The 27,927-nt window shown below is 56.9% G+C and overlaps 1 protein-coding gene across 2 annotated transcripts in view; it reads left to right on the top strand.

The window, feature by feature from the left end:
* The window catches only part of CSMD1 (CUB and Sushi multiple domains 1), a 1,035,440-nt gene that overhangs the window by 928,463 nt on the left and 79,050 nt on the right, over positions 1 to 27,927 (top strand). For both annotated transcript variants that reach the window (XM_036228983.1, XM_036228984.1), the window contains exons 32-40: positions 1,023 to 1,136; positions 1,814 to 1,909; positions 4,830 to 5,033; positions 5,880 to 6,004; positions 6,363 to 6,459; positions 11,857 to 11,961; positions 21,186 to 21,304; positions 24,643 to 24,712; positions 26,365 to 26,481. In XM_036228983.1, coding sequence (XP_036084876.1) covers positions 1,023 to 1,136; positions 1,814 to 1,909; positions 4,830 to 5,033; positions 5,880 to 6,004; positions 6,363 to 6,459; positions 11,857 to 11,961; positions 21,186 to 21,304; positions 24,643 to 24,712; positions 26,365 to 26,481 — 1,047 coding nt within the window. The remainder of the gene's footprint in view (positions 1 to 1,022; positions 1,137 to 1,813; positions 1,910 to 4,829; positions 5,034 to 5,879; positions 6,005 to 6,362; positions 6,460 to 11,856; positions 11,962 to 21,185; positions 21,305 to 24,642; positions 24,713 to 26,364; positions 26,482 to 27,927) is intronic.

Raw genomic sequence — 27,927 nt, 5'->3', positions numbered from 1 at the left:
TGGGAAAATCCTCCTCGTTCCCACACTCTCTTTCACTGTGTTTCTTTCTAGGAGCTTAGAAAATCTTAAAAGACAGTGTGTGTATGTATAGATGTGAGCATATATTCTATTACCTGTATGTGACACATGCTTTACGTATGCATGCGTGCATGTGTCATACATGACTCCGTACATGAAATACAACATATGCCACACATGTAAGTGAATGTGCACACCCACACGTACACATCACAGATTCGCCTCCTCTTGGCCGACACTTACACTAATTCTTCCGTGGTAATTCTGACACATGCAGTCGATAGGCGCACCTCCTCCATTTCTTGCTAAGAAAGATTTAGAAGGATTTTGGCTGAAACCTTACATGGAAGTAAGAATTAGCTGCTCACTGTTTGCAAATTGATACTACATCACAAGTTTTTCTAAATATTACAAAGGCCCTCGCTATTGTTAGTTCGAGTACAAAGGTAAACTTTAAAGGAATAAAGTCCACAGCCGTGTTTTACCTGGAGCAGGTGCGTTGCTGCAGCTCACACCACCTATACCACAGGTAAAACGTGAGCAGAGTGACAAGCACGTCCTGTGCTATTTTGCTTATTCGTGTGTATTCAGCCGCAGGGAGTTCCTCCGAATTGGGCACTGTGACAGTCACAGCTTAAGAATGGTGAGTTCCTCACCGAATGAGCCCGCTTTCCAAACCAGCAGGCGCCCAGACTCCGGGGTGGACAGGCGCCTCTGCGGCCCCTCTCCCCCCGTCCCAGGGCCGTGCAGGGGGAAGCAGAAATCTTCCTCATGCTCGCACTACACGGAAAACAGCAATTTTATTCGTTTCATTAAGTACCAGTCAAGGAGCAAAATAAGATTGTTTTAGCAGCTGGAAACTTTTAGAAAGCAAAGTAAAGTAGTTAGTTTTATAGGATTCTTAGGATTCTGACTTTTTGGAAAAATCGGTAAATACGTGTAACAGTCAAAGTCTCCTTTTTTTTTAAAGCATATGGTACCAACCTCCCCCATTTATCTTGCAGTGGTTTTTGGGCAGTTTGCCTATTTCCAGACGGCACTGAATGACTCAGTAGAGCTGTTCGACGGGGCTCACCCAGAGGCCAGGCTCCTGAGCTCGCTGTCCGGGTCCCATTCAGGTAAACGGAGACAGCCGGGATGGAGTGATCGGTTTTAAACTTGTCTTGTGTGTGTGCATGCAAAGGAGAGATTTAATAATCTTTGAATATGCTCGCTTGTTGAGTGTTAGGATGCAGGGGGCCCCTGACTGACCAGCCCTGAGCCGTGCCGCCCCCCCGACCCCTTTCCGCCCCTGGCGCAAGCGCCGCCCCACCCCCACCCCCGCCCTCACCGCCCCTGCCCCCGCCCTCACCGGCATGTCAGAGGGTGCGGGATACTTTCACAGGGGTGTCCCCAGTCCAGCTCTGGATTCGTAAACAGTCTCCTAATGTTAAGTAAAATCTTAGCAAGTAATTGTGAGATGAAGTTCATTCCGAATTGGTGATTCGCTGAATTCTTACATTTCCCACTTATCCACTATTAGGCCTATTATCAGTGCTTTCTTCACAAGAAGCATGCCTGCGACAGCGATTAAAATAACATTGTAATCGAGAGGAAAAGCAAGAACAGAGGTTTAAAGATATTTTGTAGAAACGTTGTGTTTGGGTCCCCAACCCCAAAGCAGAGCTTTACAACGGTTATTCAGACACTACAGGTGAAATTCCAGGCTAAGAACCATTTTCCGGGGTGTCGCCGTCCACCTCAGCAGTGTGCACCCCGGAGCCCCCGTGTCACCGCCTCCTCTCACCTTCCCCAGGGGAAACGCTGCCTTTGGCGACGTCAAATCAGATTCTGCTCAGATTCAGCGCGAAGAGCGGGGGGTCGGCCCGAGGCTTCCACTTCATGTACCAAGGTGAGTGTCACCGTGCGGCACCGGCTCCCGGCAGGACACGGGCCGCTGTCCCCGGGTTAGGCCCTGAGAGTGCCTGAGCTGCATTGTGGGGCATTTAAGAAGCGGAGGGCATGCAGATATCTATAATAAAACTATGTAACAAAAATATGCAAGTTCTTAGTTTGACACCAAAATATATTTCTACTACAATGACCCAATAAAACCTCACTTATCTGGCATGTACAGGAAAACAAATAGTGATCAAATTACTCACATACGGCACTGCACATTTTGAAAAATGATTTCCTGTATCTTATTTTTTATCTAATTAAGTAAACTAGTTTGGAATAGTTTAGATTTTAGTAACTGCTCTAATGAAATACATATAAAATAAATCGTACATTCCCAAATCTTGCCACAAGATACGGTTTAACGAAACCAAGCCAAACTTAAAGTTCATGCATCTTATCGCTCTAAAAACTTATTTTGTTTGTGCTCTGTTAACTTTTGGCATTTTGACACCTTTGTATTTATTTTTGAATTCGGAGCTTATTCAATATGGTTGCAATTGCTCCGGTTCTGAAAAACAGGGTTGTCTTCCCTATTTGTGGGTCGCCTCTGTTTCGCATGATCCTTACGTGGTCTTGAACACACGACCACGGCATCCGCCGGCACACTCGGAAGCCGGGGGGGCCTGGTCTGGCTCCGAGGTGTGACGATGCAGAGCGACAGCTGAGTGTCCTCTCCGGAGACAGGCCGTGCGCTCACACCACACGGCCACACCTCATTTCCTAGGTCTCGCTTTCGCGCACAGTGAGAGAGGTTCCTGGCCTGTCTTAAACACTCCTCTCAGAGGCAGGGGTCAGCATCCCAGCGGCGGCTTCCGCCTCAGCGCGCACAGCCCCAGCGAACACGCCTGGCACGTGCGCGTCTCCAGGGTGCACGCCTGGCCACGTCGCGTTTTCCAGAAAGTTGCGAACAACCGTCTGTCGCATCGTCCTACGTCTAGGAATCCCGCACTGCAAAACCCATGCCCTCAACACGTGCAACTGTAAAAAGCCTTCCGCGTTCAGCAGCCCAGCGTGTTGAACGTAACGGGAGGAGCGTGAGGGTGACATGTACAGGCGTGTAGGAGGGAAGACATCTCTAATCCCATCTGAGCAGCAGCTGCCTGAATGACGATGCTATTGAATCAAAGTTACATTGTTCTAAATTATACCTGTTGTTGAAAGGTAGATAATCAAACCAGTATTTTAAACAATAGACGTCATTGGAGAGTGGTAGGTTTAGGTAACTTGCCTCTTAGCCGTTCCTAATTGTCTTAAACTAAATTCTATATTACATCTTGCAAAAGCAGACTGCAAACAAAGTAAGTTGGTGTGACATGCGGAGACACTGGGCCACTTGGTTTAAGTACGCGTCCATCCTGGGGAAATCAGAGTTACTGGCATTGTCTGCCTTGAAAGGAGGCTTCCTTCAGTTCTCTTATAAATAATAGAAAATCAGCCAGATCATCAGCTACAACATCGGAGGCGGATGACCCAATGTCTATCCTGTTTTCAAATGTCACCCTTAGAAGTCATGATTTTTAAAATTATGTTTCATTGTTTAAAGTAACACAGTATCAGTAGAATGCATAAAGTAAATAAAGGTAGACAGAAAAGAGTCTTTTGAAGAGAAGTACATTTTCCTTGTACTTAAAAATACGTAACGATTCTCGATATTTCGTGACGTTCCAGCGTGCCTCATTTCCTTGCTTTGCCCCTATTGTGACTTTATGCAAAAACTGGTGTCTTTGTACGAAAGCTGAGCCCTTCGGAGCTAACGAGCGGGCCAGGCATGTGATCACACACATTCAGGAGGACCCCGGCCAGTTCCTGCCCCCCCCCCTGCAGGTCAAGCACGACAAGTTCAGCAGATTGTGGGCCCGGACGCCTGTGATGGCTGACCCCCACATGTGACGGCCCTCTGAGCGATGCTCTCCTGGACCACGCAGAGTCCTCCGGCCCTGGGTTTTTAAAGCTTAAGTTTTCAGGAGACTTTGCGACAGCCCGGGCCGCAGGGTGTGTCGCCGTGGCAGCAGCCGCCCCCTTAGAGACGCGGTCTGTTTCCAGCAGCTGCACCCGGCTGTCTCCTCTCCGTCCCCTCCCAAGTGTCCCCACGGAGAACAAGGCCTCCGACGTGGGGTCCCTGGTGTCTTCAGTAACGGAGGCGTCACCCTCCTGTGTGGCACCGTCTACGTCGTGCCAGCAGTTAGCGACCCGTACGGTGCGCGTCCCCCAGCCCCCGCCCCCTTCCACCCCTCCCACGACCTCGGTGGTGTAAGCGCCGTCCCGCGGGCGTGTTCTCCCGTGACGGGCGTGTTCCCCGCGCGCGCACGGCGGCCTGCAGGCTGGTCCCCGCTGGCGCGGGTGGCGGGGCGCCCTCCGTTGCGAGGCCGGACGCGTTCCCCTGCGGTGCGCACTGCACGCCCGGCCCTGGCGAGTGACGCCGCTGCGGGCACGCGGAGGGCGGGCGTCGCTCCGAGCGCCCGACTTTAGTCGTGCCGGGTGTTCTCAGAAGTGCGGTCCTGTTTTCACCATTGTCACTGACTCGCAGTGGCCACGTTGCGAAGAATCCTTCGCGTCGCAGCTTTTCTCAGCGGACCCGGGGGTCCTCGAGGTGAGCCGAGGTTCTCGGCGATCCGTCACCCCCAGCCGGGGGACTTGGACGCTCACTTCATCCTAACTGCGCGCAGGTCACCCGGTCCCCGCGAGGCGTGGTGCCTGCTCCCGCCACGCCGTCCTGCTCCGCGGCGGGGGCGTGAGCGCACTGTGCCACCGTCCCCCGGGGAGGCCGCGCGGGGCGCCGCTGCCCGCCGTGTCGCCGACGCCCCGGCGGGCCGCGGCCTGAGTCCTTCGGGGTGAAGAGCCCTCGGCCGTGTTGTGTGCTTTGCCCGCAGCCGTTCCCCGCACCAGCGACACGCAGTGCAGCTCCGTGCCCGAGCCCAGGTACGGGAGGAGGATCGGCTCCGAGTTCTCCGCGGGCTCGATCGTCCGATTCGAGTGCAACCCGGGGTACCTGCTGCAGGGCTCCTCGGCCGTCCGCTGCCAGGCGGTGCCCAGCGCCCTGGCCCAGTGGAACGACACCGTCCCGAGCTGCGTAGGTGAGTGGCGGCCCGAGGACGGCAGTGGTGGCCTCCGGTCAGCGCCTGCGTCCCGCCCCTAACCCGTCCCGCCCAGACCTGTTCAGAGCGCCTCTGCCTCTCCGCAAGCGAGCCGCGGCCCCCGCGCCAGGAGCGGCGGGGTCTCTGCACCCGCTCGTCACATGAACGAGCAGGAGACGCGCTTCCTCCTCACACCTCATTGTGCGTGTTGTCGGCTCCCGCGCCACGGGCCCGCGGCCGAGCCTCGTCTGGCGGGAAAACAGTCATGGGGTTGATTTGCCATGTCGCCCGTGTCATGCCCTATTAACAGACGTGTCCTGGTGAGGGTTTGAGACGTGACAGGTTAAGCGCCCCGAACCATGACATTGTTAGCTGTAGTTAATCCGCTTCATTTGCCTAGTCGTAAGTGTCCCTTCTCCCTGGACGCGCCCACGCGTGCTGTCACTGTCACCTGGACTCGCCCACGCGTGCTGTCAGTCACTGCCACCTGCAGCCGCTGTGGGCTCCCCGCGCGCATGCGCGCTCGGCGCATCTCCTTCAACGCGCAGGCGAATCGCTGTGAACAGAGGTCGCTGCGCAGACGCCGCGGGTGGCCGCCGCGTCCCGTCAGAGACCTGGAGAGAGGTCTTCCCAGACGCGAGATCTGTGCCCTAGCGGCGCAGTAAATAGTAACCAGTGGCATCGCCGATGTAAAAGAGACTAAATTCGACCTTGGCCAAAAACCGCCCCGGAAAGTATCACGGTCCGCGTAGAATGTCTGTTCGGGGATCGCCCAGCAGGGGGCGCCGAGCGCAGGGCCCGCGCGCCCCCCGCCGGGTCGGCCCCTAAACGCGGCTGTGTCTTCAGTCCCCTGCAGTGGCAACTTCACTCAGCGGAGGGGCACGCTCCTGTCGCCCGGCTACCCCGAGCCCTACGGCAACAACCTGAACTGCCTGTGGAGGATCACGGTGGCGGAGGGGGCGGGGATCCAGGTGCGTCGCGCGGCCGGAGCCTCGGGACGCGCCGCGCTCGGCGGGGCCGCGCGTTTCCTGCCTGCTTTCGGTCCTCGGGGGGGTTAAATGCATGAACCCTGACCCGTTTCCCTCTCCTTACTATTTCCATAAAGTGTCTGTCCTCACGAGTTTACCTTTGACATTAACATAATGTGTTTTTAAGACACAGTCTGTCAAAAGTGCCGTTGGTAGAGATCGCGGGACGTCCTCGTTTGCTTTACCGTCTCCGGTTTGGCCTTTCTCTCCTGGGCGCGCGCAACCGCATGAAAACCTCGTGACTAGGCTCCTTGTTTCCAACCGGAAATGCGTTTTCTCACCGAGTGTCGTTGCTCGCCAGATTCAGGTCATCAGCTTCGCCACGGAGCAGAACTGGGACTCGCTGGAGATCTACGACGGCGGGGACGTGACGGCGCCCAGACTGGGGAGCTTCTCAGGTCAGCGCGAAGCCCGGGGTCAGCGCGGCGCGCTCGCGGACGTTGGCGACAGCGCCGCGTCCACACGGCGGTGTCCAGCGGGCGTCTCAGTGCGAGAGCACGGCCCGGCGGGGCAGAAAGAGGGCCTGGGCCTCCGGGAGCAGGGGCCCCCGGCCCAGGTCAGAGGCCCCTGGGGGTGAGGCCCAGGCGGCCGTGGGGAATGAAAGGTTTAGCGCCCGCGGACACAGCGGGAGGTCGTCACAGAGACGTTGATTTTGCTGGGGTTGGAACGAATTTTAAGAGTAGGTATTGGCCGACTTTCCTTTTTGGAGGTGTTTGCCTCAGGTGGGGACCAGGCCGCGGTGGAGCAGGTGGGTCGCTGGCACAACTGGAAGGCAGGGTGCACTCGGGGGTGGAGGGAGGGGTGGGGACCTGGGAGGGAGGGAGGGAAGTGGGGAGAGAAGGGGGAGCTGGGGCCCAGGGCCGGGCAGCGCTGGGTGAGGCCTCTATCGCAGTGTGCACTCAGGGCTTGGTGTGTGTGACTGCAGACGTGACAAAGTGAGTGCGTGTGTGCGTGTACACGACACGTCCTCTGCCTCTGCCCGTGGCGAGGCATAAAACAGTGCCCAGAGCGCTGGATCCGCCCAGTCCCCCATGCGGGGTTCTAAGCGCCCCTCCGCGTGCCACTCCCTGGGGGCACGCAGGCTCCCAGGCCTCGGGGGCGGAGCGCGCGCAGTGAGCCCTCTGCATGGAGCAGAAGCGGATGACCGCACGCGGATGAGGGAGAAGGCTCTCGTTTCGTTCACGGAATGCACACTAAGACCCCCCGAAGAGAGTGGGGCAGAGTCACCCTCTGGCGACCTTTATACCAATAATAAATGACTCACCCTGGACCACCCGTCGGTGCCAAACCCACAGGCCGAGCCCCGGTGCCTCGCACCTCACCTCGACTCAGCAGGAAGCGAGGGAGCCCCAGGGAGCCCTGGAGGGAGAAGCCAGCAGACGCCCCTCCCCCAGCGGTGATGTTGTGACCATAGTGACAGCCCGAACCGGGCAGCGTGTGCTCAAAACGAGCAAACAGGACACCGTGGCCAGCACCGTGGCCGACGCCAGCAGCCAGCCGGACGCGCCGGGAGCCCGGCTGAGGAGCGGCCTGGGTCAGCCTCGGCCGCGCTGTCCCTCCCCTGTCCACGGTCCTGCCCGGTGCTGCCAGGAGGAGCGTCGGACAGACTCAGACTGGAAGACATCCGCAGGAGGACGTCGCTGCCGTTCTTCAAGTGTCAAGTCCATGCAAGGCGCAAAAAGACTTAAAAGTCACGAAAACAAGCACAGCCAGGAATCGTGGGCTGGGCGCGCACTCACGCCAGGCGATGGGGGCGGAGCCTCCACCGCGCCCCCCTCCTCTCCCCTGCGCCGAGACTGGCGGATGCGGGAACCAGCGCCGCCCCGTGGCCGGGCCGGACTCCGCACGCGAACTCTCCAGGAAGCCGCCGTCCGCAGCCACGCGGGCGGGCAGCTGGCCGCCCTGTCCCTGTGGCCCCCCTCCGTTCCCTGTGTCTGACACGGGAAGATAAACACTGCAAAGCAGAGAAGACGAGAGGAGCGTGCACTGTCTGCAGCTTGCTCAAACGTGGGTTAACGACGATAACTGTACACGTCCATGGATAAACTGTCGGTAAAGGTAGATAGAATGAATACGTCGCATATAGAGAGATGGTGAGCACGTGAGTTTTTTTTACTCTATAGTTGCAACTTTTTTTAAGTGAGAAATTAGTTTAAAATTTAAAAAGGATTTTAAAACACTTCATGTGAAAAAAGTAACAAATTAGTCATTTGACTACTTTTTGAAGAGTAATCGATATTTAAACTTTTTTGTTCTCATAGTATTTGTAAAAGCTTTTATGAAGAGAATATTGAAGCCATTTAAAAATGTAGTTATTAAGTAAAAAACAGTAAGAATGAGTAGTCGTTAGAGGTAAACATCTCAGGAAAAATGATTGGCTGAATTCCTGAATAAGTTTAATGTTTTGACTGTTTATTTTCATCTGGGCAGCTGTACATAAAAAGCCATTTAAGATCATTTTTGGAAGTCGGCAGGTTATAAATGATGAATAGAGTGGAGCAAACTCCACGCCTGTTCGCGGCCGACAGTGCTGAAGGGAGCGCGCTCAGTGGGCTCACGGGGCGCGGTTCCGGTTCCGGTTCCAGTTCCGGTTCCGAGCTGCGTGCGGTTCTGTCTCCGTCACAGCAGCACAGTGGGTCAGACCGACCGTCCCTGAAGCACTGTCTAGTGGCGTTTCCTATGGCGGGATGAGCGGCTTCTGCAGGTGTCTCTCAGGAGACCCCTAGTGGAGGCCGGGGGTGCTGCAGGCGACACCCCCTCTCCACTGTGGCCTGCGCCCGCTTGCACCCCTTACACAGCTCTCCCTCGCCAGCTGACTGATGCCTGCATGGCTCATGTGCCACCTGCATCGTTTATAGAACAGCAAACAATCACACCCCGTAGCAGAAGTGTAATCAGGACTGCTGCCCACAAATTTATGCACTGCAGTTAAAGGGGACGTGATAATCCACGGAGCTCTTTCACACGCACACCCATTTATTACTCCTGTAGAAAGGCTCTAGTGTTATCTTTACGTTATGGAGTGGGAGCAAACACGGTCGTTTGCACCGTGGAAGGCTGGTTCGTGGTGGTCAGAGGGCGGTGGGCACCCTGGGGCCGCTGTCATGCAGCCGGAAGAGCAGACGGAGCCGTCCACGCGCGTCGGGCACCAAGATGCCCACGTCGTCACGCGGGGGGCTGGAGGTTGCTAAAAAGTTTTCAAAATATGAGCCAGGGTCTCATCATACAAACTGGGCCAGGCGAGACGCAGTGGTTGAGACGCGACGTCTTCGTCTGAACTCAGGGAAAAGCCGCGTCACGACGAGGAGTAAGGAGGGGTCAGTGGGTGGGTGAGTGTGTGAGTGAGTGGGTGGGTGGGTGAGCGGGTGAGTGTGTGAGTGGGTGGGAGGGTGAGTGAGTGGGTGGGCGGGCGGGTGGGTGGGTGAGTGGGTGAGTGTGTGAGTGAGCGGGTGAATGAGTGAGTGGGTGAGTGAGCGGGTGAGCAGGTGGGTGAGTGAGTGAGTGAGTGAGTGAGCGGGTGAGCGGGTGAGCAGGTGGGTGAGTGAGTGAGTGAGTGAGTGAGCGGGTGAGTGAGTGGGTGAGTGAGTGGGTGAGTGGGTGGGTGAGTGGGTGAGTGGGTGGGTGCGCGGGTGAGCGGGTGGGTGAGCAGGTGAGTGTGTGAGTGAGTGTGTGAGTGGGTGAGTGGATGAGTGAGCGGGTGGGCAGGTGAGTGGGCGAGCGGGTGGGTGGCTTAGTTCGGGGAGTGAGGGGATTGTAGAATGAGCGGAAACGAGGAGACCCATGGGCCAGAGGAGAAGGAGAGGAGCCGGGCCACAGTGCCGGGAACTCCTTGAACAGGACGAAGGAGGCGGGGAGGGTCTGGAAGGGCAGGCGGTGGCGTGGTCACGCAGCGTCCCTCGGAATTCGAACGTGCCGTAGTCACGCGGCCACTTTTACAAAGAGCGGCCAGACTCCTGCAGGCTCGGTGAGGTCCGAGCGCGGGAGCAGGTGGCCGCCCTCACCCTGACTGGCAGTGGCCATGCAGGGCAGCGTGGGTGACGCGGACGGGATGGGGGGGGCCTCCTCAGGGCCCGATGACCGCGCGGGGCAGCGTGGTCACGCAGACGGAGGGGCTTCTGCCGGGGGGGCGTGCGTGGCTGTCATGGCGTCGTTCGCTGGTTGGGGACACGGGAGGGCCCCCGGCGTTGGCAGGGCCCACCGCGGGGCGGGCTGGGCACACGTCTCAGGACAGCCACGCGATGGGCAGGACGTCCGGCGTCCTCGCCTGAGCCGCGGGTCCCCTCGAAGCCGTTGGAGGACACGGCGTCATCCTCGCAGAGCGGGGGTGAGAACGGCTTCCCTGCTCCTCTCTCCCGGGTGATGGTCACTTCGCGTCCTCGCCGCGCCATTCGGAGCAGTAAGTCCCGCTTTACCCGTTAGCGTTGTCTTCAGCCCGGCTCGTTTCGGCGACCCGCCCGCACGGCGACGGCTTTCCCAGTGGGCAATTCCCCAGCGTCTACTAAGCGCACAGTAACGCGGCGAAAGCTCTGAATACAGTGGAGCGCCAAGCGTACACCTTTAGGAGAAACAGGGATTTACACTTGCTTATCCTCGTCACGTGGTATAACACATGTCGCCCCGAATCCGAAAATGCCGCGCGAAGAGCACTTCCCCGTGCGCGGCGCCGCCCCGAAGCCAGGCGGCCGCGCCCTTTGCCCTCGGCCCCTGTGTGTCTCCCGATTCGTCGGTCCCTGGGGTGCCGTGGAGAACACTTCAGGTAAAGGAAGCTGCTTTTCTTTCCACACACGTTCCGCTGAAGTCGTTCTCCTATCTCGGCGGGAACATCGTTCCATCTGAACGGCGCAGGGATGGGAAAGAGAACAGAGTCGAAAGCGGCATCTCGCGAGAAGCGTGTCAGCGCAGGCGCGTGCCCGGCCGCTCCCCCCGCCTCCGTCAGGCTCGCACACTGAAGATTTTGTCTCCTCTTTGTCCAAGTCCAATAATAATAATAATGATAATAATAAGGCAAATGATCGCACTGTTGCAGCCATGTGACTAACACAGTGCATGGTAGAGCGAGAGTCTGTGTCCTTACACTGGTGCAGGGGGGGGAGGAGATGTCACAGCCGTGGGGGGGGAGATGTCATGGCCGTGGGGGGGGAGATGTCACGGCCGTGGGGGGGGAGATGTCACGGCTGTGGGGGGGAGATGTCACGGCTGTGGGGGGGGAGGGGGGAGATGTCACGGCCGTGGGGGGGGGGATGTCACGGCCGTGGGGGGGGAGGGGGGAGATGTCACGGCTGTGGGGGGGGATGTCACGGCCGTGGGGGGGGGAGATGTCACGGCCGTGGGGGGGGGAGATGTCACGGCCGTGGGGGGGGGGATGTCACGGCCGTGGGGGGGGAGGGGGGAGATGTCACGGCTGTGGGGGGGGATGTCACGGCCGTGGGGGGGGGAGGGGGGAGATGTCACGGCTGTGGGGGGGGATGTCACGGCCGTGGGGGGGGGAGATGTCACGGCCGTGGGGGGGGGAGATGTCACGGCCGTGGGGGGGGGGGAGATGTCACGGCTGTGGGGGGGGGGAGATGTCACGGCTGTGCGGGGGGCTGTGGGGGGACATGTCACAGCTGCTTGAGGGGAGCAGGGGGGCTGTGGAGCCTCTTTCTGTACCCCGAGAGAGAGGCTCCACGCCCACGGCTCGAAGCCGAGACCCAGCCTGGGGCCCGCGGCGGCCGGGCGCGTGAGCCGGCACGGGCCCCGCGCGTCCCGCTGGGAGTGGCCGTGTCCGTGACGCTCCTGTGCCCTCTGCCTCCCAGGGACCACGGTGCCCGCCCTGCTGAACAGCACGTCCAACCAGCTCTGCCTGCACTTCCAGTCGGACATCAGCGTGGCCGCCAGTGGCTTCCACCTGGAGTACAAAAGTAAGGCCCGCGCCCTGCACCTGGCCCTGCCTCCCACGGCGGGGGGTGGGGGAGGTCTCAGAGGGAAACTGAACCCCGGCCCCTGACACAGCAAAGCGGCCGGTGTTCTTGACCCGTGTTTAAACGTCCCCCAGTCTCGGGTCGCGCAGAACCTGCCCCTTATGAAACAGATACCGTAAAGACACGTCGATGGGAAACGTAGAAGTTCGTGTCTGGAATAATTAGGTCAAATAGCTGCTGTAATTTCAGGCTGTTTGTGTTAAAAAGCATCAAAAGTAACCATTCGTAATATGATGGGTTTTCTGGTGACAGCAAATATTAGTGATTAGCATCCAAAACCCAGAACATCACGATTTCCAAATAGATGGTGAGCTCAGGCCCTTTCGGTGGGCAGCCTCGTGGCCGTGCGGGCGAGGGCCGGCCCGAAGCAGCCACTTCCCTGTCTGCCTGTGTGTATTTTTCATTGTAATTGGAAGAGAGGATCACAGAGGAGCCGGTAACCTTTTAAAAATGGATGTGAGACTGAGTTAATAGTCTGATAAATGGACGACAGAGGTCGAACTCAAATCTTCTCTGGCATTCGGTTACGCAGGTAGACCTCGTGCGAGGGAAATAAGAATTTCCAATGAGCGTGAGGTTTATTTCAGGACACGTTTTCAAGCGCCGAAAATGCTTAGTGTTGCTGTTCGTCTCCTTTAATGAGCAGTCGCGAACAGGCGCATGCGTGGATGCGCTTTGATAAGTGATCTTCGGAACTGAGATCAACAGTTCGCTGCGGTGTGAACGCGTGCGTGTTTGTGAAAGGCGCATTTCCGGCCGATGGTGAAGAGTCTGAACCAGACGCCGGCCGCGGGGCCAGTTCACACCCCCGTCCGACCCCGCGCTCGTCCGCAGGCCTTTTCGTGGCACGTGTCCTCCGACCCGCTTGAATGGGACCGCGCCGGCACCAGGGCAGCCCCTCCTGGGGCTGTGACTCTCGGCGGGTGTCTGGGCAGTGACCTACTACTCTGACACGTCTTGTGAACGTCCGCAGATAAAAACCCATAACGCTTCCTCGTGAGAGTGTTTGTTAATAAATTCACGTGCGTGTTTCGCCGTGAGAACTGGCGTGGGCATCTCCCTTAAAGTGCGCATTGTCAATTGGCAAGTCTCTAAATTCACACTTTTCACTAGAATTTATATCCACGAGATAATAGAAGGAGCCGGCAGACGCGCCGTGCCAGGCCCTGCTGGCCACCCGTTCTGGCCGCTGACTCGTGATGGCCAGAACGACGCTGCTTCTGGGGTGCGCTCGGTTTTAAGGGAGGAAGAGCGGGCCCTGGCGCGTTCTCAGGCTGCCCAGCGAGCCGCCCCGCTGGGCCTGAGGGGGCATGCGGACACAGCTGTCCTCTGCGGGGAGCGGCCTCCTCTGCCTGGGCAGCTGCGCGCACGCCCCCAGTGCCCTGTTCCACCAGTGGTGACACCGGGCGGCCCAGTGTCGGTGTCGGGGACCCAGCCTACCAACCCTAAAACCGGAGCCGTCCTGGTGGCCACGCCTGCCCCCCGACAGCTCCACTGTCCTCACGTGCAGGTGAGGACGAGGCCCGTCGGCGACCGTCCACCTCCAGGGGGCCGTGACAGGAGCCCTCGACCCAGCAGCTCAGCCCTTCACCCGCCTAAAAAACTGGCTCGTAACGTTGCCAAAGGCAAAGGCCATCCTGGGAGCTCCGACCTGATCTGTGTGCTGTAGGTTTTCCGTGAATTCGCATAATGCAGGGAAGAGCCCGAAAGAACGCTTACTGTCCCCTGCAGCCACCGGGCTTCCTCCGCAGCCTCTCCCCAAACGGAGATGCGGGACGTGAGATGTTGAGAGGAGCCCGGCCGCGGCGTCCTTACTCTGGGCGCTTCTCCCCGGGAAAACGACAAAACCAGGGAATAAACAAATACCTGGGAACTTCGGATTACAGATATGTAAACGAGGGCGACGCTGGTTTATCCTGGAAAGTACGAAATCTGAGCTAATGGCGTGTGGCAAGGAGCCCGCTCCGGGGGGTGGGGGGCAGCGACTCTTCTCGACTTCGACATGGAAACGTATCACGTGTCTACAAATTTGCGAACGGAAAGACGTAGCCTGTCCGTGAACACCTGCTGATCGTTACATAACTAAACAGCACGCCCGGGTCTGGTAGCCGCGGCCTCGCTCGTCGGGCTTAGCGACGTTTACTGACGTCCGTGTCCGTAGACAGTTCCCTGATGCAGCGGGGTCTGGTCGGAGGACCAAGAAGGTGGATGTGTGGGCTGTCGCGCTGTCCTGTCCGTCTGTCCTGTTTGTCTGTTTGTCCTGTTTTTATTTTGTTGTTTTTCATACCAGCTTTGCGTTAATTGAGCCTTATTATTGCTTCAACCTATCTTCACTCTGGCCTTATTGGATAAAACGATTTAAAACTTTAACGGTTTCCCCAGAGCTGGAACTGTCAGTCTTCAGCACGGCACAGTCCACCTTCCCGTGACGGCAGGTCATGGTGCGCGCAGTGGCAGGTCACGGTGCGTGCAGTGGCGGGTCACGGCGCGCAGGGTGCGGCCTCACACGCGTGTGCCTCTAACCGCCCCTTTCATCGTTCGCACTATCATCGTCTTATGTTTTACCGTCACGTGCGAGGAAGCCTACGAAACACCCTTTTACTGTTCTTGCTTTGCACAGTCGACATCGTTGCCGTCTTCAGAGCTCGTCTGTCTTTGGGCTGCCCCCAGCTCCTGTTGACACTTCCTCCGCCTGGAGATTCGGCGGGTTTCGCAGCGCGGGTCCGCTGACCGTGAGATCTCGCGGCCTGTTGTCCGGCCGCCGTTTTGGTCTCGTCTCCGAGCGGCGTTTCTGTTGGGCGCGGAGGCGTGGGCCGCACGGGTCTGTGGTCCACGTCGAAGGCGCCGGCCACGGTCTTGTCTTTGCGCGGTTGGCGGTGCGAAGCCATGCGTGTGGCCCGTCCCCCTGGCCTCCCAGCTTGTATTTTCATCAGGGAGACCAGGACGCGTCGGGGTGGCCGTGAGCTTGCGGGGCGTGGGTGTGTGCGTGTGCACACTTGCACGCACGCTTAGCGTCTGTCCTGCGTGGAGTAGCCCGGCAGTCTCCGTCCGTGCGGGCCGACGTCTCCCATTACGTGCGGACGAGTCTTCGCCGTTCCCGCCCCCCGATTCGGCGCCGGCGCTCCGCCTGCGTCCGCTGGACCGCGGCACGTGCCCCGGCCGCTCGCTCTGATCCGGCTTTGTCCACTCGCCGGCTCTCGGGTTGCAGCGCGTGCGCCTGCTCTCGACCTCCAGGTCCGCGGCGCCTTCCGCCAGCCGCGTCCGGCAGCGGGGGAGCTCGCCGAGGGGGCCCCGGTCTCGGGCACCGAGGGTTCCCCGCTCAGATTTCTTTCTGGCTCTTTCTGGTGCCCGTTGCCACCGCGATGCTTGCTGCGTCCCCTCGCGACGCTGCCTTTGCTGCTGGCTGCCCTAGCGCGTCTCTCGTGGGTAGCCCAGCATCTCTTCAGCGTTTCTTGGAGGAGTGCGCTGAGTCTGGTCCTGTTGCCTGCTTCGCCTCTGGACAAAGCGTTGCTCTTCTGTGTGTCCGAAGTTGTTTTGGTTAAAGCCGGACACCGCGAGTAGCACAGTGGGGACCGCCCTCCGTGACCCTGCGGGACCCTCCGCCCTCCGTGACCCTGCGGGGCCCTCCGCCCTCCGTGACCCTGCGGGGCCCTCCGCCCTCCTGGCATCAGGCTGGCCCGCCCCACGGCCGGGAGCGGCCTGCTCGGCGCTGTGACCGCCCGTCCCCGCCCTTCCAGCGGTGCTCCCCAAGGTGGCCCTCCCCACGGCGGTGCTCCCTACGTGGCGTTCCCCATGCGGTGTTCCCCACGGTAGTGCCCCCCACGCCGGTGCCCCCCACGCCCCGGCTGCCGGCCGGCCCCGGCGTCCTCCCCTCGGCCCTCCAGCCCACACTCCTGTCTTGAGCCTCATTTGTATTCGCATTTATTAGCCATGTGCTTCAATTATAACCCATTTTCTCTTTTTATTATTAGTTGCTTTTTATGTTCTTTAAACATGATTAGATTGTTAATTCTTCGGGACCATAGAAAATATTAACCTTCTCCCAACACCTCCTTCTTTTAATCTTTCAAGAAGACTCAGTAAATTGTGTTGACTCCCTTGTTTGTTTTGAGATGATTTAATTATTAGGTGATAATGTCCAATTAGGGGGAAAATCCTTTAAAGAGATAAGGATAGATCTGTGATCATAACTTGCTTTTGATATTCCATTTTAAATGAGAACTTATTTGCTATTTTAATGTGAACAGTGTTTGGTCTGTGAGTTTTTTATAGATGCACACAATGCATGGAGTTCTAAAAAATATGTGTTTGGTAAGACTACTAGTTCTCTGAGTTACGAACACAAAAACATGTTTGTTAAATATTCCTATGTGTGCAAATAGTTACACATTAAAGGTCTATATTTCATTCGATAATTATTCCCATTAATCTATCGGATACACGAATTAAAAACCCGAAGGTACTTTAAGAAATTACTGCCACCGGCACCATTTTAAACACATAATGGCCCTTTTACTTAGAAACTCTGGAAACGACAATAAATGCATGTGCTGCTGGATTTATTTTTGTGCGCTCGAGGCCAAGTTCATACATAACGTTGAACAATAGAAGGACTAGAAACAGTGTGTATTATGTGGCCTGAACCTGCCAACAGTGTGTAAATAAGAGAGGATTTTCAGCGCTGCGCACAGGCTGAACACCTTCGGCAGAGGAATGGCACGCGGCTCCTTTTCTCAGGATGACGTTTTAGTAGCCAGTGCGCTTCTCTCTGTAGATATTCTTTGTTGTCATGAAGACGTGTCGACTCGTTAAGCGACGTCCTGTAAAAGTCTGTGCGCGGGGTGACATGTGCACATTGACACCTGTTGGTCATGGCGTTTGGCATTTATTGTTCCCATCGTCCACCTCCCATGATGCCTCCCTGCGTGAAGCTGTGATTTCTTTCTTCACAAATTTCTTTCTTCAACAGATCGTGTGGCCTTTAATACAATGCTTGATTGATGAGTTTACAGAGATTTTCAACAATTCTTCTATCTTAGGATGTATCACAGCTATGTGCATATAGAGATTTTTATCTACTAGGTTTTTTCGAAGGAACAGTTATTATTTAATTACAATAAAAGATGTGTTCAATAATTTTTTTTTTCTTTTCAAAAATAAGGCCTACCCTGTATAATCTCTATAACAGTGGTCCCCGGCCTTTGTGGCACCAGGGACCAGTGCTCCTATGCGACTCTGATGCCCGATGACCTGAGGCGGAGCTGAGGCGGTGATGCCGGCCCTGGGGAGCGGCTGCAGACGCAGATGCAGCTCCGCTGGCTCACCTGCTGCCCACCTTTCCTTGTGTGGCCTGGTTCTCAACAGGCCACAGACCAGCGCCAGCTCAGGGGTTGGGGACCCAGCACTGTAGGGTGCGTGATGACCCACTATGCACCGAATGCTCACACATCCACCTGCATGTTCTGTGACTCCTCTGCTCCTGCCGAGCGCCCCAGCTCTGTCCCCCACCCCAGGTCTGCTACCTCCTCCCAGATCACGATCTTCGTTATTGCTCTGAGCTCTCCAGTCAGAGTGACAGGTTTTTTTTTTTTTTTAGTAATAAAGTTTGAAAACCATACACTCTGCCAGTCAAAACGAAGACTAAGTTGAGAAAACATGCTCCAAGTTATTCCAACTAAATCTACCAAGTTCTCATTTATTCTGCTATGAATTTTGACAAAAGTCACATGTTTAGTATGTGTTTCAAAGTCATTTGTCCTTTTCAAGGTTTAAGCTCGCCCTTCTCTGAATTTTGCCTGATGGTTTCACAAAAATGGCTACAGTAAATTTCAGAGACCCAGTGAGGTGAATTGTTACATTATGATTTATAACTTTCACATTTGACAGTCGGTGGTAGGCAAAACCGTTAGAGTGTATATTTGGTCAAATTAGGATACTCGCCTTTTTAATGACTTTGTTTTATAGTCTTTGCTTTCACAGGCTAGATGCATGGAGAATGCAAACCTGCTACCTTCTAAATTTCATCACAATTTTATAAGTTAGCACATTTCTGAAGGTCCCAATCTTTACATTCGAAATGCTCAGAATATATGTCTGTGGATGATACAGTGTAAACACAATGATACATACAGCATTTTTCCTGTTTTGTTGTTTCTTTATGGCAGTTAAGTGTAAACCTTTAGAACACACGGTAATCACCTGCTCGTCTCTTCACAGCTGATCAGGATACCTTATCCTTCAGAATCAGGTAGTTCGTGAACCATCTGTAAAAAAGACATCACTTTGTAGCATTTTCTATCTTATCGTTTATGGTGTAGACTACAATTACGCTGTACTTTGAAATAACTAGAAAGTCCTTCTATAAAAAATATGCTCACAGTGTGACAATTACTCTCCTATGTGTCTCCACTTCTGAAACTCAATTTCGAAAGTTTTTATCAGCTCGTTGTGCTGTATACTTGTATTTTAGGAAGCCTCGAGGACAGTTCTTACATTTGTATATACTTCTTTTTTAGTGTCTAAACAAATGCCTTTTAGTTTTGCCTGTCACCTGTGTGATACTGCTGCCCAGGACTTAACAACGTTAAATATCAGTTCTCCCAACCGCAACAGTGTCTTTCTAAAGCGGCAGGAGAGGAGGGTTCGTGAAAGAGCATGCTCTAGAGATTCGCAAGGGCACGTGCGCACTGGTGGACGTGGCTGGACCCCTCTCCAGCTCGCAGCCGCTGTCGGATGCTGCCCTGGCCGTTCTTGTCACACCGTCTGCACTTCTCACAGTGACGAGCATGCAGACTGCGTGCAAATAGTCTCACCCTCTCTCGTCACCCCAGGCTTCTTCAGCACACCTCCTCCCGCCCCGAAAGGTCACGCAGCTCATTGTCTGTCTTCTGTGTTCTTATCTGTCCTGCGTCCACGGTGGCTGGCGTCCTGGAGAGGCCGCCTTTCCGATGCTCGCGTTTTGGGTCGGTAACGTGCCTAGTTTACCTTCCTCTGAACGGACTCCTGCCCGTCTCTCTAAGTCCCAGGAGCCGGCTCTGCAGTGCCCACCGCGTTTCAATTCTCCTGCCCGGGGCCGCGCTTCGAGCCCAGCGGTGTCTGGGGCCATCCCCTGTGCTGGCACGATGCTTCTCCGTACCCCAAAGTACGGATCTGAACATCCCTGCGCATGGCATGGCTCCCCTCTTTCACTGCTGCTCGGATCACGCTTAGTGGATTACGGCGTCGTTAGGGGACAAGTGCAGTTTGGGAAACCGCCCGGGCCCTGGCCCGGGGCGGGGCGGCCGTGCAGCGGGTGCTTGCGGGCGTCTGTTTAAATGACATGACGGCCGTCACTGCAGGAACCCCGTGTCTTCGTGGCGCTGCCCTAACGTGTACCCTATACATAGTGGCACTCGGGAAGGGGGCGGGGGACAGTGTCTCCCCGCATCTCAGACAGCGATGTCCGCGCACAACCGCTTCCTGTGTCTTGGCGTGTCAGACGCTCGATTAAAATGGTGTCTCTGTTTTTCACTTATTCAGAAATTTTGCTGTAATTCCTGCAAGTACAGATCTAAATGCAAATTACTTTCTTCCACAGGATGAATTAGATTTGTACATAGAATTCAAGGAAGGAGAAAATGAAAATAATTTACTATGCAATAAATATATTTAAATCGACCCGTAATAAACAAATACAGTAAATAAGTAAAAATCCATTACGTGTGAAGGAAGGGGGACTTAGTAACTGAATTTAATGTGGAATCACTTGTCGCATTTATTTTAATTTCAAAATGTTTGTGTTCATTTGAACGTGCGGGTGTTACTGACGCTCTGGTCTCTGTCATGCTGCTGTGTGCTCGAAGTTTCCCCCAGACGAATGTGGTCTCATCACAAACCAGCTTTTTCGTCTCCCAAACTGTGGTTAGAAATTTTATACCAGGAGTATTTTAGGTGCATGTTTTCAAGGCCAATTTTTTTTTTTAAGTGAAATACAGTAGGTGATCTTGCCAATCTGTGACAGGAAAAAAAGGGTGAAACAAATATATCTGCAATCTATATTCTAAAGTTTAAAAGATGGAGATAAATCATATTTATACCAGTAAATCTAAGCGATTGTCTTTTCTCATATTTAGGAATTTTATGGGCTATGAAAAGGCCATAAATGGCTTGAGATTTTGTGCTAGGAATAAAAATGTTGCCACTTAGTACATATGATGTTTTATACTTTTGAATGTGCAGCATTTAGAGAGAAATCAATTTCGGCTCGGAAAAGCGTCCTGGTGCAGGGTGCATGGCTCGTCCACGCGGAGTCTGTGGGGCGGGGTGGAAGTCCACGGCTGCGGCCAGCGTCAGCCGGTCCGCCTCGCGCCTCCCGTGACCCAGGGCACCGTCCCGATGCTCGGAAACGACGCAAGAGGTTGTTCACGCCGCCAGGGGCCTCAGCACCGTTTCAGATGCCCTTTGAGGCTATAAAATGCCATTTCCGCATATTTTGTTTACTGGCGTGACGAGGGTTCACATATGTCGCTATCAGTGTTAAACAGCACTTAGGATTCATTTAGCTGATGATTTAGGCAGAATTCCCATGTTCTGTGATCCGTTTTTTGAATGTTAGTGTCTTGACTGAAGGCAAGTTCGTCTGGAGCAGTGAGTGCTTGGTCACGGCCTTGGGCTCTGTAAGTATCGGGCCTGTGTACCCAAAAATAGACTGTTCATGAGAATTTTTTTTGCAATTTTTAAGGGAAGGAAAGAAGGAGAGATCTTGAATATGAAATATTTGTTCTCATATTATGTTTCTCTGAAAGAGTAGAATTTCCCAGGTTCACACTTCACGTTTTTCATGAAGACAAGATGCTTGAAAAACAAAAAGCAAGACAAGTGTCATAGACTAAGAAACATGATTCTTGAGGATCGAATTGTGTATGCTTTAGAATTGAAGTGTTTTATTTTATTTGAAGAAATAGCAAACAACATTTGAAAAGAAATGAAGTAAAAAGAAATAAATATTAAACATTTAAGAAAGAGCTGCTCTCCGACGTGAAGTTCCCTGAGGTCTTTTCGGTGTGGTAACAAGGAGAGTGAGAGTCCGCGCGCCCTGCGGGACCGAGAGGAGAAATGCCGTTTCCTCGCGGCAGGAGGCCCGTCTGTGCGGCGCAGCTCCTAAGTGTCCCTTTGCCTTCCCACAGCGGTGGGGCTGTCGGCATGCCAGGAGCCGGCCCTGCCCAGCCATGGCATCAGGACGGGCGACCGGTACCTGGCCAATGACGTGCTGTCCTTCCAGTGCGAGGCCGGCTACACGCTGCAGGTACGCCTCCCGGGCCCTCCCGCGCCCTCCCGGGTCCTCCCGGGTCCTCCCGGGCCCTCCCGGGTCCTCCCGCACCCTCCCGGGTCCTCCCGGGCCCTCCCGCACCCTCCCGGGTCCTCCCGCGCCCTCTCGGGTCCTCCCGGGTCCTCCCGCGCCCTCCCGCGCCCTCCCGGGTCCTCCCGGGTCCTTCTGGGTCCTCCCGCGCCCTGCTGCACGCTCCCGCACCTTGCTGCGCCCTCCCGCGTCCTGGGTCACCGGTGGGGACGCCGTGGGCCCCATCAGCCAGTGCCCTGGGCTGCAGCCGGAGGTCCATCTCGGGTCCTCTGACCCGGTCTGTGCACGCGAGCGGCCGTGCAGATCTGTGCCAGGTGTGACCTTCACCGTGATGCAGAGACAGCTCCTTGAGGACAGGGGGTGGCTTCGAGGTCGAGCATTCGATTTTCCTAGTTGTTTTGTTTTGAGACGCATGTTCTCCCAGGGGCTTTGTGGGTGAAATTTGTTCCAACGGCCTTTCCATGTCACGGCCTGGGGCCCGGCGCCCCATGTGTCCTACTCTGAGCTGGGCACGGAGGCCGCTCCAAAGTCAGGGTCAAGTCGCGGCAGGAGGAGGGAGGCAGAAGTTTTTACAGCCCTGCCGCAGTTTTTTGGGTTTTTTGACCATAGAGAAGTTTCTCATAGAAAAGTTTTAATAAACCTCATGAACCGATGCACGGTGACCGTGGCCACTCACCTGTCACTTGTGTCCTGTTTGTCCCGCGTGAGCGCGCCGCCCGGCTCGCTGGTGGCTTCCGCTGGGCACGCATCCCACGCGCCTCCCCGACAGCGGCGCTCGGAGCCGCCGTCAGCAAAACGCCCGGCGGCTTCAGCAAGCAAAAGCCGTCGCCGACGTCCTTACGCTCAGCGAGGTGGCGGAGGCGCCGTCATCCGATCTGCCCCGCGGACGCGGCGTGGTCTCGGGGGCCCTGGCGCCTGGCGGCCTGCACCCCACGATGGGCGAACATCGGCCGGCGGACCACATGCCAGGGCGGTCACCCACAGGACCCCGGCATGCTCTGCCTCCCTGCGTGACGTCAGCCGACTGGACCACAGTTGTCGCGTCATCTCTCGTGGGCCCCAGACGCCCACGTTCTGACACCGGCTCTCGTCCGTCCGTCCGTCCGTCCTGCGTGTGTGATGTGCCTTGGCAGTGGCATGAGCATCTTTTCATACGCGGAACTTCTACAGCCCTCAGGGCAGAAACCGTAAGAAGGGTTGTGTACAAAAGACCACCCTCGCAGCGGGCGGTTCAGTGTGCCGCTCAGAGACAGACTGTGCACCGCGTCTGCCCGGCCCCGCCGGCCACCGACCAGCTCCGGTTTCCAAATGCAAACTCAGCTTTTTCTCTTCACTACAGACAAGGTCCAGCCTTGAGCTCACAGCTGCTGTTCGTCATTCACATGACTTAACAACAACAACAAAAAAAACAAGGATTCTTCTTTTTTTTAACTGCTGATAATTGACGGCTTCGGTGACCCATTAATGTATTTGGAGTGACGGCGTGCATAAATTATACACGCTCCACGGGGAGCATCACTCCTTGTAGAGTTTACACGCAAATGTCTGCAAACGTGCATGCCTGGTGACACATATGGACGTGGCGTGAGGAGCCGCGTCAGGCCCACATGGGGCAAGTAACGCCTGGTATTTGAGTGATTTACGATTCCCATCTCCTCTGGACTTGCTGCACTGTTCTTTTAAAATATCAAAGAGGAAAATTCCCGTTTTAATTTAGTAAGTCAAATATACAGGGTTCTGACTCATTTTAGGTTCCTTATGAAAATTTCAGCTCCACTCACTAAAATCTGTGTCCAGAACAATAGGAGAATATGACCTCGCTTGGTAATAACTGTCCCTTTGATCGCTGGTCACCAATAGATATCTTCAAGGCCTTTGACGTCGTGTCTCCGTAATTCTGAAAGAACTCTGCCAGGCGGATGTGAGGACGCGCCACGCAGCACGGACTTCGGCAGGAAAAGCATCCGCGATGTGTGCTGTAGAAATAAGGGTTGTCTTCCTTCGCCGTAATGACTTTCGAGAGCACCGGGCGGTGCGAGGAAGCGCCCTCTGTGACCGATGAACTGAGCCCGGACCGTTTCTCAGCCGAGGGAGTCGGTTCGCTGTTGGTAACCGCAGTCATGTAAGCCTTTGTTTGCCGCGTTCCCGGTGTGGCCGGGGTTTTTAACGTGAATTACAGGTCTGTGTTGCCGTCGCCTCTACCCCCATCGGGGGCGGTGGATAGAAACTCGCAGGACAGGTGCACGTGGCCAATGAGACCGCCGAGGCCCAGTGAGGGCGAACGCAGGGGGCCCCGGGACCGCCTTCCCCGTCGCCAGCCGCGGCTTCAGCACCACACGTCGGGGGTTCAACCTTTCGCTCTGGATTTTAAGAGGAATAACGGGGCAGGTTTTTTGTGGGCTGGAAGTTGAAAACCTCCTGCATTTAACGGATAAAGAGATCCGAGGGATGAGGATGAATTTCGTTGATGGCTCGTACGCTGCCTGAGGACCAGGCGGATGGACGTGCTGCTCCCCTTGATTGCGGCGAGGGGGGAGCCGCCCGGGAGCAGAGACGGCGGCTCCGAGCGTCCACCCTCCCGCCAGCACCCACGGCTTTCTAGTCGCCTTCAGCCTCTCGGTGCAGAAGCGGTCACGACCGACGACAAAAAGAACAAAACGAAACAGAGCAGAAAGCGGCGCTGGGCTCGGTCCGCCTGCCAGCCTCAGGCGGGAGCTGGCGGGAGCCCCGGCCGCCGAGAGGCTGTCAGAGCGGAAAAGAATTCAGTGGGCTTTTGTCTCTTGAAAAATAACGTGATTCGTTAACGAACAGTGGTAGAAATAGATCTCAGAACTGCCGAGAAGTGTTTCGCGCTGGGACTGAGTGCAGAGGGCGGAGTAGAGGGCAGCGCGGCTGTGTGGCCTGCCGTCCCGCGCTCGGCCTCGGCCGGGTCCCTCCGTGTCCCGTGCTCGGCCTCGGCCGGGTCCCCTCCGTCCCTCATGCTCGGCCTCGGCCGGGTCCCTCCGTGTCCCGCGCTCGGCCTCGGCCGGGTCCCCTCCGTCCCTCATGCTCGGCCTCGGCCGGGTCCCTCCGTGTCCCGCGCTCGGCCTCGGCTGGGTCCCCTCCGTCCCTCATGCTCAGCCTTGGCCGGGTCCCTCCGTGTCCCGCGCTCGGCCTCGGCCGGGTCCCCTCCGTCCCTCATGCTCAGCCTCGGCCGGGTCCCTCCATGTCCCGCGCTCGGCCTCGGCCGGGTCCCCTCCGTCCCTCATGCTCGGTCTCAGCCAGGTCCCCCCCATCTCTTGCAGGGCCGCTCCCACATCTCCTGCATGCCGGGGACCGTGCGTCGCTGGAACTTCCCACCCCCGCTCTGCACAGGTAGGGACGGCCTCTGCCAGCCTGTCGGGATGCGGGGGGTGGGTGGGGGGTTCCTGGGGTGGCTCAGTGTCATGGGGGGCGCATAAGGCCTCGCCACGGGGTGCTGGGTGAGCGGCCGCCACAGGCCACCACCACACGGCAGGTGCCCCCCACGTTGGGGCCCCTTCCCTGTCAGGGCCTGGGGCCGGAGAGGCAATGGCAGTGGCCCAGGTTCATCGAAAGCCTGGACATTCTGCAGACCACGGGCCTTCGGCGTCACCTGGGGCTTCCCCAGATGTTGAGGACACCGTGAGGGCGGCAGTGAGCAAACAGAAAATAAAACAAGTCTGTCGACAGTTTTTTAAATGTCATGAAGGCAAAAGGTCGACGGACGTCTCTCAGGAGTTCTGTCTGCACGCCGTCCAGTGGTTCTTGTTTTTCAAATGAGCAAAAGAAGAATTACGCGATACCCGGGTGTCGCCATGCACACGGAGTTAGGCTGTCACTGTCTGTGTGGCCGGAGATGCCCAGTGCCCGCCCCGGACCGGCCCCCACGCTGCCGGCCGCCGGCCTGCGTCAGACGACGTCGGTGCTGGTGACAGCCGCTGCCTCCCGGCGACCGCGCCCCCCGCTCACGCGCGGCTGGCTCGGCCCCCCACTCTCACCCACCTGCACGTTTGTGTTTCTTGATCGCCAGTCTCTGCGGCCTTTTTTTTTGGATAAACATTATACACCAAACAGGAGAGCATTTTATAAAACCCTCCTCGCTTCACATTCATGCTCGCGTTTCTGTCATGACAGGCCAGTCCCGCACCTGTCCTCCCTGCGGCGGGACGGACGGACGTGCGGACGGCCACTGTGAGTCACAGGTGCCCTGAGGACGGGCAGTCACTGTCTGATCGCTCTGGGGTGGCCCCTCGGATCCCCTGTGTGTCTTCAACAAAATCGATAGGCTCAGGGCTCATATGCTAACAAGGACACGTACTGACCCCCCGGTGCCTGCGGGGACCAGTTCCAGGGACCCCACAGACACCAAACCCGAGGAGGCCTGAATACCCGCTCTGGCCTGGCGTGGCCTTTGCGCGTAACCCTGCCCATGCTCAGCGGCCACGGCAGGACGCCCCCGAACGTTACTTCATGCCCCTGCATTCAGTGTGGTGCTCGGCCCATGGCAAATTCAAGCTTTGCTTTCTGGAACCTATTAGGATTTTTTTCTGAATGCTTTCAATCTGTAGTTGGTCGAATCCGCAGACGCAAAACCCTCAGCTAAGGCGGCCCGGCCGCCTGTCTGTGTCCGACCGTCCTCCCACGGAGAGGCCGCCTGGGGCGCGACGCTCGCCGAGCGCCAGCGGGCGGTGTCCGGGCCTCTGCTGCGGCTGCTCCCTCGTCCCGCAGAGGCACATTACCCTTCGTCGAAGGCCTGCTGAGCGCCCAGATGTGATTAGTTAGCATATACGTCACTGCTCATTTAATGTTCAGAACGCCGTTTACAGCAGGTATTATTTTGCTCATTTAAAAAACAAAACCCAAAGCAAGAACAGTCTTAGTTCTTCGGCAGGTGCGGCTCACGCGAGCGCGCTTCGCCCGCGGGGGGCTAAGCCGGACCCAGGGGTGGGCGTGGCTCACTGGACAGCGGTGGCCGGCCGAGCTAACTGCCCTCGTCCACTCCACAGCGACCTGCGGAGGGACGCTGGCCAGCATGGCGGGCGTGATCCTGAGCCCAGGGTTCCCGGGGGCGTACCCCAACAACCTGGACTGCACCTGGAGGATCGCGCTGCCCGTCGGGTACGGTGAGTGGAGACGATTTGATTTCCTAGAGACTCGGCGTTTCAGTGCTGACCTTGGGGAAATCCGACTGCCTGAGGACGCGGGCCCCGTCCTGTGGACCTGTGGCCGTGGCTTCAGCTTGGGCCCCCTCCGAGAGCAGAAGGCCGTGTGAAGAGTCAGTCCGGCTGCGCGGACCTGTCCAGGGCAAACCGAACGCGCAGACTGAGGGGAGCAGACGCGCGGGTGCGAAGCAGCGTCCGAGGGGGCGACCGGCGCCCTTCCCCCGCCCCCGCCCCCGCCGCCGACCCCCGGGCGCCCTTGGTGGGCGTTGTGTGTTCGGAACAATCCTGAGGCTTTTTTAGGTGATGGCGTGTTTCGGTTTCGTCGTATAAGTTTTCGCGATCGTGGTGTTGACTCAGGTTTAGGACGACGGCTTTTCCGGCTGTTTAGTTCTGAACTCGTGGGTCACTCGGTGTGGCGCATCCGCTCCGTCAGCCACCGCCGCCGCGCAGTGAGGGCGAGTGAGATGCCACGAGTGTGGCTGCCCGCGGCGAACGTGGGCACCGCCGCCCCCGGAGGGGCTCGTACTTCTGTTGTGTTTCCACGGCTTCCGCCTCGAGGGCCGTGTCCCGGTGGCCGAGGGCAGCAGCGGGAAGGCAGGGTGCCCCCCGCTCCGCAGCCAGTGGCCGAGAGGAGGGTGGCCACGCGTCCTGGGTCAGGCATGGGAGCCGGGGCCTGGTGGGGGGTGAGGAAGGCGGGGGCGGGGAAGGGCACAGGAGGTTCACGGCCACCGGTTTCGTAAGGGGCCACCCGGAGGCCGTGCGGGGTGACGAGGGGCAGAGGCTTCGCCATCCAGGCCTCTAGTTCGCTTCGTTTCTCAGCCACACACGCCAACACCGGGGGCCGCGCCGGCCCTGGGCCCCGCCGCTCACGTCTGCCCCGCCGTCTCTGCGGCTCCGTGGACGTGGGCGTGTTTGCTGCGGTTCTGAGGCAGGCGTCAGTAGGCGGCTGGAAGACACCCGGGACCCAGGACAGTCCGGCAGGGTCCGGAGGCTCGTCAGGGCCACAAACTTCTCAGGCAAATGACCGCAGAGGTGGAAAGCAGAGATCGCGGGAAACCAGCTGCCCGCAGGCCCGGACACTGCACGGAGGCGGCTGGCCGCGCTGGCCGGGGACCCCGGGGCCCGTCTAGAAGTGTGGGGACGGCGTGGTAGAGTCCTTACAGCAGTCCCCGAATTTTAAAACTGTTAACTCTTTTGCCACATACATTATTTACACACAGAAGATGCAAAATAGAGAAATTAATATTCACAAGTTCTATCAAGCAAAGCATGAGGGTTTGACTCTGCAGTCAGGGTCGTGGTGTTGTGCAAAGTTTTGTCAAAGTCCAAAGTCCCTTCGCTGACACTCTTGATGTGTAATGACAATCCGAGGAGAATGCGTGGTCAGCTCCTCCCAAGGGGGGCGTC

Source organism: Rousettus aegyptiacus, unplaced genomic scaffold (genome assembly GCF_014176215.1).
Source record: "Rousettus aegyptiacus isolate mRouAeg1 unplaced genomic scaffold, mRouAeg1.p scaffold_m13_p_11, whole genome shotgun sequence".
NCBI lineage: Eukaryota > Metazoa > Chordata > Mammalia > Chiroptera > Pteropodidae > Rousettus > Rousettus aegyptiacus.
Note: the sequence above shows the minus strand (reverse complement) of the source record. Positions and strands in the feature narration are given on the sequence as shown.